Here is a 13,027-nt window from a genome sequence, read left to right on the forward strand (position 1 = left end):
AGATACCCAGACAGTTTCAATAGTAGTAGGAGCAATGGGTCTTATAAAAAATAATTTACAATCGTATTTGCATATGTTACCAATCCATGTAACCCCATACAAATTGCAGGAAGGAGTCATTACTGGGCACATTGCGGGTGCTGCGAAGAGCACTACTGGCTGACATCAAGGATTGAAACAATACTAATTTAATGAACTTTAATTGTACCTTGACTTAATAGGGTCCATTCCCGTCATGGTATTAGAAACCCAAAAGACTTGGAGAAATTAAAGAGAGACCAGAAATAATTAGGTTGTCACTCCAGGTTCTTTATGGCATTCATGAAAACCATGGATCTCAGAACCATTGTCAACTTTATTGGCCTAAACCAGTTTATTCCAGAAGAAACTTGTCAGATGGTTATGGTGCACTCCATCCTTTCATAGCTGACAAAAGGAGACTGGATGCGCTCTTTGGACTTCCAAATTGTCCACTTCCAAGTAAATGTTGCCAAGGAGTGCAGCAGGCATCTGGGCAAAATTACCAGTTAAGGCCTCTCTCATTTGGCTTCACCTTGACTCTTGAGTGTTCAGTGGATACATGTCTGTCCTTAAAGTAAACCAGAAGATGCTAGTAGTTGAGAGCATTTCCCTACTTGTATGACTGGTTCCTTGCTACTCCTTCCTTGCACAGGCTGGCAACTGCATGCCACTCCATGCAATGTCTTAGCAGGAAACATCCCAGTTTGTCACTCGTAGGCTGCATTTTGTTAATAGTAGAGTGCAAAGTCTGCTTGCCCCATAGACAGGTTGCCCGTTCATGCATCATGAGGCTTCCTTGTGTCAAAACTTTGGGGTTCATGTCGGAGTCCATTCCCATGGTACCCTTTATGAGGTTTTATATGAATTGTTTTCAGCAGAGCTTAGGAGTTCAATGATCTGACATTTCAGAATGCATGATTGTTCACATCACGACTTCCAGAACTTACAAAAGCAATAAAAGACTCTGGTTGCATACTCTGAACCTGGCTGTAGGTAACCCCGTTAAAAGCCTTACCCCTCTGGTGGATAAAAGCTTGCATACTTCTGAACTAGGACATTAGAAGTGTTGTCATAGACAGAATGTCCAGTATGTGTGGTCAATGATAAACATCTTGCTCACAAGTATTCCAGTGAATAGGGTAGTCCTTCTAACCCTCTAAGCTCATCATGACTCACCACCCCAAGGTGTAATAGCCTTTTGCATTGACAATAAGGCAGTGGCTGACTATATTAAAGGGGAACCCGACTACTAACTCCATTTGTTGAGAATTAGTGAGGGTATGGGAATGGGCTGTATCAGTTAACTACTTAATGATTGCAAACCACATTCCAAAGGAAACCTGCTATGTCTCAGTCAGTGTTGTTGCTTTCTGATGTCTCACCAGTAAGCCTTTAGTTCATTAGTAGCACAGAAGCTGTTCCATCACTAGGGGAGGCATTAACGTGACCCTTTTTCTCACTAAACTTCACCAAGTGCAGCAACTTCTTTTCCCTGATCTGTCTCAGGTCATAACCAGCTTCTGTGGCAGTGTTAAAATATGTGTCCTGGAAAACTTTTTTTTCTTATAATATCATGTCTGCTAGAAGGGAATTCTGAGTTGCAGGCTTTATCAGCATAACATTCTTACTTGGTTTAAGTACAGAAATAAACCCTCCGTGGGTACAAACTCATCTTTCATGCTTAAGGTAGAAATAGAATTTAGTCTCATATTCCTTTCATCGGTGGTGCAGCGGTAGCGTTGTTGCCTTCCTAGCAAGAGGTTCTCCCGTTCGATTCTCGGCTTGGGTTGGGAGTGCCTTCTTTGTGGAATCTGCATGTCCTCCGTGCGGTCGAAAGAGATGCGTTGAATGGGCATGGGGCTGGGCAACTCGACACCATAAAAGCAACTGCCAATCATTAGTGGACCGGAGTTCCGCTGTGGCGACCCCTAACTGGGAAAAGCCGAAAGACAAACATTCCATTTATCTTCCTGTATTATCCTATATTTAGTGCACTGCATGAATGTCCACAGACAACACAGGTTCTGTGTGGAAAGTGCAAACTGTTAGGACAGGTGCCCAGTTGTTCATGCCCTTTATGAACAACAACTGTACCTTTACTATAGTTAAGGGTTTAAAATTTTCAAGTTCTTTCTAATCCTAGTACACAGGGGTTAGCTCTCAAACCTTTTTCTGCCATACAGCTGTGGATGATATTTGTTCTGCAGCTATGTGGACATCATTGAATACTTTTGCAAGGGACTATAAGCTGGATATGATCTCTAGACCCAGGTCTTCCTTTGAGGCCATAACAGTTAAAAGTATTTTCCTATGAAGGAGAGCATCCAGGAGGATAAATATAAAACTTTGTCCTGCTGTTGCTGTGGGATTTACCTTTTCATACCAGGTGCAAAATTTAGGTACTTGGTATAATGACAGATCTGGATAAGCTGGTCCATCCTTGGTAACATTCCTTATCCTCTTGACGACTTTGTGTAAAGGTCTGTTCACCTGCTTTGTGTGACGTACCAGAGGTCTGGAGAGGAGGGTCTTTAGAGCATTGTATGGGTAAATGTGAGTTGTTTAGTGGCCTGGGAAAGTTTTAGATGCTGAATTGCTTAATGTGTCATAATACTAGTCCTGCTAGACCTACTCTTACAGATTACAGAAGTGTCTCAGTTCAAAAACACACACACACACACACACACACATATACACACACACACACACACACACACACACACACACACACACACACACACACACACACACACACACACACACACACACCCATATTATTCACATATGTATTTTCTGTTGTAGGTGTCGTAGCCTTATCGTGGTACCCACCTGGTATGGCAGACGAGGCTGGAGAGCCAGCAGATGATATTGTGCCTTCTCTGTTGGATGCAGCACATAAATATCAACTCAAGGTAACAGGAAGTGGAAAACATAATTTATGTTAATTATGATGCATGACATGTTTGCATTCCTGTGGTTCATTTTAAAACTAACAGATATGATAACATAACATCTGTTCATTTATTATTTCCTTCCCTATCTTAAAGAAGAACATATTAATCACTGTACTGCATTTTCAAGTGTGCTCAGAGAAGTACACACAGAGAAATCTGTAGCAAAATAAATGCTGCATGGCTCTGTGCAACAGAGCAGGCATCACAGCACATAATGGTAAAAATCTGTGCTAGACATGGGTTCTATGCATTAAAATTTAGCTATGTGCCTGTATCGTGTCTATATCATAACATCAACAAAATCCAAAAACATCATCAACACCTAACCGTCGAAAGCTAACAATAGCGAGCAGCCAGGTCATCGAATTCTTTCCTCGGGGAAAGAATTCGGTTGGCCATCCGTAGTTTAAGTATGTAGACGTGCAGATTGGAATTCAGCTTTAACTTGGAAGTCTAACTTTTCAGTTAAAAACAGAGTTTTTAACTGCTCATTTTCATGTCTCAGTGGATTAAATTGTCTGACAGCCTATTGTAAATACGTGTTTGATTTTTTTTATATATTTAAGTCGGTGCTTTTTTTCTGAATAATCATGAAGGAGCTGAGGGTAAAGCTCAAGACTCTTAATAAAATTTGCTGCTGCATCTGCACTTGACCTTAAAATGTTTTATCAGGCAGGCTCATGAACTTTTTAATGAAAAAAATATCACTGAAGCGTTGACAACACCATTTTTTTTCTGAAATTTAAGCCATTTATGTGTGTGTTAAATGGGTAAGTGAACATGTCCACAGACTCTTTTCAGCTATGATGCAGGCCAAAGGCAAGTAAACAGACAAGACTGTAAAGTAAACAACTAAGAACTGACATAAAGCCACTAATCTATAATATCATATTTAACATAAGGGATAATGATCAGGTCATCGTTCGTAATGAGCATATTATTTGTTCGAGACATGGCTACCAAGTAATTCACCTCCAGATCGAAGGTCAAGGGATGAATCTTGGCATCCATATCAAGGAAACATAATCCTTTGTTACGGTCGGAGATCCAATCATAATTCTTTGTAGTGCATGTAGATTTATCTTCTTCATGAACTACTGGTTAGCCAAAAATTAGATAAAAAATATGATGTGTTGTGCTGGCTTTGAAAGCTGGTAAAGCAATGAGGGAGTGGTTGACATCTTAAGTATTCCCTGTGTTAAGGAAGCAGTTCTAACTAAAGTACTGGTGTACTTTAGCAGGCAGAAACAGGAGTTGAAACAAAGCCATTTCATGCTGATCAGCACTGTCTGCTTATAGTGCAGAATGTATGTTAATAGTGTCTAACAGGAGCTTAACAATTGTTAAGCACCCCTCTAAGTGTTGTTTAGGTTGGGTCTTGTTTTATAGCAGCACTGAACCAGTATATAATTTAGTTGTTTTTTTTAGCATAATTATGATGCTTCATGCGCTACAAATGTATTACTGCTAAAAACAAAAGTAGCAGTTCATCACTTGACTACTGGTTTATTGTACTTAAATGTATTATGCTGAAAACAACAGTCTTAACACCTGAATATACCTAAAAAGCTATGACACAAAGAGGACATTACAGCAGGAAAAATAGTATATTAGACTGTAAAAGCAGGTACTTTAGGTGGCAATGCGTAGAAGGTATTGAACTTGGTAAATAAGGTTTAGCAACAAAGAACACATATAACGTGCTGACACATTTTCTCTAGAGCTAAGTATATTGTTGCAGACCCTAAGGTAAAGAACAGTCCAGTGAAGAAAGCTGAGAAATTATTTGTTTACTTGCTTGTTTGCTTACTTACACTTTGCTCCTTTATCTGTTTAAAACTTTCATTTAAAGGCCCACTGCTGCTTTTCTGCTGTGATAAACATTTCTGAAGTTTTTGTTTTCTACCTAAGTAGTATAGGTAGTAGCTGTAGCATTGTCCATATTCAGGCTTGTGTTCTGGGCCTAGTTGTTTGTTTGCAGAGGCTGTGTGTCTGAGCACATGTTCCAGGCCATCTTAGTTTAGCAAAAGCCATTTTGCATGTCAGTGACAGTGAAGTGTTTATGGTCATTGGCTGATTGGGGTTACCTGCACTATGGCATGGAGTAAGCACCTCATTCGAGCTTTTTTTTTTAAAGTTGTTTCAGGTTTCAACTTTCTGTTACTTAAGTTACCTTGTGAGTCTTTCTGCATTTCACATAGAGCTAATCGTAAGAAGAGCACTGAGCAAAATTCTGATCTGTGATATGTAACATTAAGTATCCTATTTTTTTCCTTATTTTTACTAGTTATTTATAGCACTTTTATTGTATGCATACTTTTTACTGTGTTTTATAACTATAAACTAATCTGCATGGTTGTATTAAAATTGTCTCTCTTACACGATGTGATAAATAAGGTTTTTACTGTCACACTGTAAATCTTTTCTAGCTAGTTTCACTGTGTGTGAGGTATTACTGGAAATTTTCTCCATTTGTTAAACATCCGTTTGTGTTTGTTCTGATTTCCTGCCAAGGAGTGCATCATATAACTGATTTGTTGGCAGTTAAAAGTATTCTGTAGAGTATCCTTGCACCTTTATCTGTTTAAAACCTTCATTTAAAGGCTCACTGCTGCTTTTCTGCAGTGATCAACATTTCTGTAATTTTTTGTTTTCTACGTAAGTAGTGCAGGTAGTAGCTGTAGCATTGTCCATATTCAGGCTTGTGTTCTGGGCCTAGTTGTTTGTTTGCAGAGGCTGTGTGTCTTAGCACATGCTCCAGGCCATCTTAGTTTAGCAAAAGCCATTTTGCATTTCAGTGAGAGTGAAGTGTTTATGGCTGATTGGGGTTACCTGGACTACGGCATGGAGTAAGCACCTCATTGGTTCTTGCGAGCTTTTTTTTTAAAGTTGTTTCAGATTTCAGCTTTCTGTTACTTCAGATGTTACCTTGTGAGTGTTTCTGCCATTTCACACAGAGCTAATTGGTGGAAGGGCACTGAGCAAAACTCTGATCTGTGATATATAACATTAAGTATCCTGTTTTTGCTAGTTATTTATAGCACTTTTATTGTCTGCTGCATACGTTTTACTGTATTTTATAGCTATAAACTAATCTGCATGGTTGTATTAAAATTGTCTGCCTCACATGGCCTGATAAATAAAGTTTTTACTGTCACACTGTTTGTAATTTTCTAGCTAGTTTCACTGTGTGTGAGGTATTAACTGGATATTTTCTCCATTTGTTAAACATCTGTTCGTTTGTTTGTTTGTTCTGATTTCCTGCCAAGGAGTATATCATATAACTGATCTAGTTTCCCACCCTTCCTCCCTATTGGTATCCTGTTCTTATACTTGGTGGCTTTGCAGTTGCCTGCCCCTACTGTAAATTTGATCTGGGACACTCCTCCAGTCTAGTGCCATTAGCTTGTTCTACCTAATACAGAGAGAACATTTGAGAAGGCCAACCCACTTAGTTTCTTAATCTTGAATTGTCTTCTGCTCCTCCTTTCTCCCTTTCCACTTTACTAAAAAAAAAATCTAAGCTTGTTTCCTGCCTTTTCTGTAACTAGTCAAGTCCAGATACAAATTTACTGTATTCAGGACATTTTTTGTAAGCTTCTGAGCCCACCAAGCCCAATTATTTCTGTGTTGGAGGTAAACCTTCTAGCTTATCAGTGAGAGTGGTAAGCATTAGGTAGCCCATCTACCACAAGAGGAGTGCTTTCTGGCCCAAAAATTGTAGATGTTCTTTGTGTTTCACTGTTGCAGTCATTACATTTGGGTTATCTGCTTGCAGGTAGCCCTCAGTTGGCTTGATTATCAAAGTCTTGGGTCCTGCGTCGGTCGCTGTCTCATCTTACATGATGTCAGGTTGTCAGGGGTATAAAGCATGCAGACAACGCCATTACATCAGTCTTTCTTGCTGTGCGGTGCCCGAAGCAGAAGCAGTTCGCAAGTGCCGGTCGGCCGACTCCTGAAATTTTCATTTTCGAGTTTCAGATCCGAAGTCTTCAGCTAAGCTAAGTACCCCATTGGGGATCCTTTTTCTTGCTCTGAACCGATGTCAGTAAAAGTTAACAAATGTATTTCTTGTGGAAAGCAAATACCTTATAAAATTTTCATTCGTACTGCATTCCTTGCTTAGGACCAGACCACAACGTACCTCGCTGTCGGTTTTGTGCCTTATTCAAACCTCAAACTATTCGTCGTTGGTTCATTTTCGCATCGAAATATTTTGATACTCTGTTCAATTATCCAGAAATGGCTTCGGTAAGCCACCCTACTGCCAACATTCCGAAAAAACACGAAGATAAAGACAGAGACAGATCACATAGATCCAAAGCTGCTGATGACGCTTCTTCTAAGCTAGTCACCAGTTCGCCGGTACTCAGTGAGGTGCTTTTGCAGCCCCTGATACCCACTACTTCAGATTCGCAGGCCTCTACTGAGACCCATTCGGAGTGTGGTATGCCGTGAGATGCTTCTTCGACTGTGGAACCTGCAGATGTCTCTACCTTGGATGGGTCCGGAGCCGCTGTGCAGGCGATGGCTTCTGAGAGTGTATTCAGGCCTACTGACTTGCATATTAAACTGACGCCATCTTCTTCTTCAAGGCCTAAAACTCGATCCATGCCTAGAAAACCGATGCCCAGACTGCATGGTCAGGCCACATGGCTAAAAAACAAATGATAAGAATGGCTGAAGACCTTATTACTCTAATCAGGGGAAGCCCCCCTTCTCCCTCTAAGAGATCTAGAACTGATTTTCCTTCTGATTCGTCTGATCAGGATTCTGAAATTTCGGTTTTCTATGATGATCAGGAGTTGCCCTTATCTACCTATGAGGATTTTGATGCAGAGGACTCCATTCCTTCTGCTTCCCCTCCAGAGGATTTCTCTTTTGGTGAAACCTTGCATACTCTTAGGGAGCATTTCCGCTGGGAAGGCCAGGATTACTCTGACTCAAAAAGAGGCCTAGGGAAGTCTTACTCCTACCTCAACACAGGCCTTTAGCTGTCCCTCCTGTACTGGACATTGTAGATGATGCCTTCTCGGAATCTAGCCTGGCCCCTGACTCTCTAGCTCCGGCTCCCAGAAAACCTGACATGTATTACAGGGTACCTGACTCTCACAAGTTTGTCTTTAAGAGTCCTACTTGTGATCCTGAGACCATTTCACAGGGACCCAAAGGCATTAAGGCTACTACTGCCAAAAACCCTACCCCCTCTGATAGAGATTCCAGGGTCCTGGACAGATGGGGTAAGAAGGTATACACTTCTGCAACTTTGGCCATTAGGGCCTTAAACTGCCAGTTTCATATGTTAAATTATCAGCAGCATATTATTGGATTGCTTAGACAGAAAATGATGTTGATTCCTGACTGTGTTGAAAATAAAGAGTTACAGGATTTAATGCATTCTGGTGAACAAGTTGGAAAACGTACTTTGCAATGTAGTTTTGATTCACATCCTCTCAGCAATCAAAAAAAACACCAGAAAATCGGCCTCCTCTACAGACACAACTACTACCTTACTCCATTTTCCCGTCATACCCTTGCATCTACCTTCCTTCTCCCCTCCCTCTTGTACAGTGCTCCCCTATTCTCCAACCTACAACTCGGACTCCGTGCTAAACTTGAGGCCTGTTACAACAAAATCTGCAAATTTGCAACCAATTCTAAGAACTCTTCCCATCACTGTCACTCCCTACACACCCTAAACTGGCTAGAACTCCACAACCACCTAAAGTACCTACAACAGCCCACAAACCCATCTTTAAACCAGCAGAATGCCCCTCTCTTGCTAAATCTCTAACACGCTACACACCTACCCGTACCCTGAGATCCACAGGCCAAAACCTCCTGCATGTACACAAACCCATCCACCCAACTGGTAAACTACTACTATCCCACACTATAGCCAAACTATGGAACAATCTCCCCACACCACTACGTAATATACCTAACCACAACAATTTCAAATCCATGCTTCTCTCCCATCTCTCCTCCAAATGGGAATGTCCTTCACATGCTCCCACCTAAAACTCCCACACTACTAACTCCACACCTAAATCATCATTTCTTTGCCTACTTTAACTTAATTCAGAGATCTTGCTCAGAACACCTTTTCATAAATCTTTTGCATGCATGCCTCTGGCCTACCTTACCCATATTCTCAAACTTTCATTGTTTGTTTTTCTTATCCATTGTACCCATACTATTGTTTTCCTCTGTAATATTGTTAATTTGTCTCTATTTGTATGTATTTGTATGTCTGTTTGGGGCTTTTCCCCTCGGGTCTCCACTGAAAAAGGTTAATTCTTACCCAGCTGGACCAACCCGGTTAACAAATGCAAATAAATAAATAAATAAATTAGAGGCATCTTGTTAGGGCTGCTGTCACTGGGTCTGTACTTAGAAGGCATGCTTAGCTTAAGGAGCAATCTTTGCCAGATCATGTTAAAGCTAAATTACTGGATGCTTCCTTAAACCAAGACCACCTGTTTGGCAACAGAGCAGAAGAAGTAATTAAAAAGATGGAGGAAAAAGCTAAATCTATGCAAACTGTTAAAGATTTCCTGCAAGTACAGCCTCCCAGATTTAGTAGGCACTGGCCTTCTAAGAACTGGTAATTTCCTGCCTCTTCCAGGCCTTCTCAGTCCAAACCCAGAACCAGCAGAACACCCAGGCTTCAGTCCCAAGGTACTCACAGGCCTAAGCAGTGGGGGGCTCCTACTTCCAAAGCTGGGAGTAGTAAGACACCCCTCTATGGTAAACTGTCACAATGACTTAACTTTAAACCTTCCAAGCCCTGCTCTACTGACTGTTCCATTAGGGGGAAAGATCGCCCTGTATGATAAAAACTGGGAACTATTTACCCAAGACAAATGGGTTTTAAATATACTTTCCCAAGGATACAGATTTCACTTTCACTCCTTACCAACCCCAAACGGTTGGCCAGACCTACCCCCAAATCAATGGGCAGAGGCTCAAAAGCAAGTTCTCTCTCTTCTAAGCATCAGGGCTATTCAGCCTCTCCCAGAAGAAGAATGGGGGCAAGGTTTCTACTCAAGACTTTTCCTGGTACACAGAAAAGACAATTCCTGGCATCCTATCCTGGACCTGTCTATCCTAAACACTTTTTTGGTAATCCCAAAATTCAAAATGCTAACTTTTCCAGCTGCTTCCCATGCTAGGCAAAAATGTCTGGCTGGCAACACTGGATTTAAAGGAAGCCTACCTGCACATCCCAATAAGGGAATCTTGCAGAAGATACATACGCTTCAGAGCAGGCTATATGCACTATCAGTTCTCTGCACTGCCCTTTGGCTTATCTACTGCGCCCAGGGTATTCACAAAGTGCCTAGCTCCAGTCATTGCATTTTGCAGGCAAAGAAATATTCAAATATACCCATACCTGGACGATTGTCTAATTCAGGCAGAAAGCCAGGACATACTATTAAACCATTTGGCATTTGTAAAGAAATTGCTGACTTCTCTGGGGTACACCATAAACGAAAAGAAATCACATCTAGTACCCTGCCAACAAATTGTATTCCTGGGAGCAAGCTTGAATACAACTTCCCAGATGGCCTACCTCACGCCAGAGAAACAAGTTCATTTGACAGCCTACTTCAAAAAACTGGCCACAAAGACCCAGCTGTCTGCAAGGAAAATACTGCAAGCCCTGGGGGCTCATGGCCTCTTGCATTCTACTAATTCCATATGTAAGACTGCATATGAGGAAACTACAATGGTATCTTAAAAGCTTATGGTGTCAACATTCTCAGGAACTAGAATCAATGATTCCTATCATACCTTGTCTAAAGATGGAGTTTCTTTGGTGGGCAGAGGCCTGCCACTAAAACTGCCATTCACTCTATCCCCTGCCGCCCACAAACCCTAAAAACAGGCGCATCAGACTATGCATGGGGGGCTCACTTGGTAGGGCAGTGCATTCAGGGCAAATAGAACCCGAGTCAAATGCACCTGCATATCAATCAAAAGAAATGTTAGCTGTACAGAATGCTCACTCACTCTTCACTGCAGGGGTTCCACAGCTACCTCTCAAACAGAGCACAAGCAATGAAGTGGGAGAATGATTTCTCCACCTTATTGCCAATAAGTATTTGTGATCCCACAAGGATCTATACTAGGCCCCGTACTTTTCAACATTTTCATCAATGACCCTCACACTGCAACAAAAGTACTACCCTAGTTCAGTACTCTGAGTCAGTCCTAATCTTCTCTGCCAAATCTTTCTCTAAACTCCAAGACTTTACCTAACAATCCTTTCTATTGATAGAAACATGGCTATATAATTCTCAACTGCTTCTAACCCCTAACAAACTTAAATTACTACTTCTCACTCCAAAATATATCTTTAACAAAATGCTTTTCACTGCCATCTCTGCCAATAACATCATGATAGAGCAAGTAAACCATGTAAAACTACTGTGTGTCGTCATAGATGACCATTTGAAATTCAACCACTGTGTATCACGTGGTTAAAAAAACACATTCAGAGCTAGGTACATTTTACAGAGTTAAAACCTACCTCACTGACATAGCTAGAAGATGTAAAGTCTTTACTTTCTTACTGCCGACTCATCTTTGTGCTGCCCCAGTCTTCACTAAACTTCAAGTCTCACAACTGTCCACACCTGAACAGTGTTGTAATAAAAATTGTAATACTCTAGCCCTAAGAGAATTAATCTGGTTAGAACCACCACATCCCTTAACGGTCTGCTGACTACAATACACAGACTTCTGTATAAGCCAGAAAATTGCCCAGTCCTTAACAACTTAATACAGAACTACTCCCCCTTTATAATTTTATTCTGTAGAGAAAAATAATTAATCACTGTAATCAAATCATCTAATACTGCAGGTGACTCTCTATATTCAAATAGTGTAGCAAAACTATGGAACCACATCCCACTATCACTGAAATCCATTCATAAAGCAAACTTATTTAAAACACAAATAAAACCTCACCTATTAAATCAATGGATTTGCCCCGTACATCTCCATGATATATGCAGCTATTCTCTTCAGATTGTCATTTTGTCACATTATTTCTCTTCATTCAGAATCCTATGCCCCACAACCAGCCTTCACCAATACCAGAATACTTTTACCAGCATCGCCTAGGAGCTCATCCCCACCTCTATACTTCTACTGTAAACCTTATGATAGCCGTATATATAATTATCTCTGAACCTGCTCTATGCTCCACTTGTTAACTAGAGTATTAACATTTTCTCCCCTACCTAGTTCCTTCTGTCACCTCCAGTTCTTTGAATTTCTAAGCACTAATTCCATGTTGTATTATCTGTCTGACAAACCTGCTAATACACCTCTTCAAATGCTCAATGCTCAGCATCAACTAATACACAAGTACCTTTTTTATTGTAATAGTTGCCTCTATTTTCATATGAATGTGATCTAATTAGTAAAGGTATATATAATTGTTAATGTATATTATTTAATGTCTGTTCAAGTATATTAGCAAATATCTTTTTTTAAAATGTTTGCAATATTTTGGAGATTTTCTCCCCAGGCCTATGATGAAAAGGTTTTTTTGACTAAACAAAGTTGGACAAAACCTGTAACCAAAGGCAAAATAAAATAAAACAATCATTAATCAGTAAAGAGCTTTTTATCAAATTATCAGACATTGATCTTCGTATAACAAAGGGGAGGGAAAGTTGAGGTTGTGATGATATTTTCTTTTGTTTGCAGGTATTTTCTTTTCTGCTGGGTTTCCTTGAAAACTGTATTTGATTGTACACAACAGTTATAATATGTGTTAGGAGTACACGTTGTTTGCTGTGGGTGGTACAGCTAAATGAAAAATGTTTAAATAATAATGGGAACACTGAAATGTCTAGAGGTAAAATTGCACTTGCCTTCCTGCTGTGTTCCTCAAGGAGGATCATAGTGTAACCAGGCAGTGATCAGGTACTGACACCTGAAATGTAGGAGGCAGTTGAGAAGCTTTAGTTTTTCTGTCTATATACAGATACAAAATTAGTTGTTATTGTTGGCACAAAAATACACTATATCTGTAA

The 13,027-nt window shown here is 40.4% G+C and overlaps 1 protein-coding gene across 1 annotated transcript in view; it reads left to right on the forward strand.

Moving 5' to 3' along the window:
• Window positions 1–13,027, forward strand: part of LOC122799481 (glycoprotein endo-alpha-1,2-mannosidase-like) — a 230,850-nt gene that overhangs the window by 54,947 nt on the left and 162,876 nt on the right. Inside the window, exon 2 of the mRNA XM_044068576.1 lies at window positions 2,824–2,933. Within this exon, the coding sequence (XP_043924511.1) occupies window positions 2,824–2,933 (110 nt within the window). The remainder of the gene's footprint in view (window positions 1–2,823; window positions 2,934–13,027) is intronic.

This window comes from Protopterus annectens, chromosome 1.part0 (assembly GCF_019279795.1).
Source record: "Protopterus annectens isolate FY-2018-M chromosome 1.part0, PAN1.0, whole genome shotgun sequence".
NCBI lineage: Eukaryota > Metazoa > Chordata > Ceratodontiformes > Protopteridae > Protopterus > Protopterus annectens.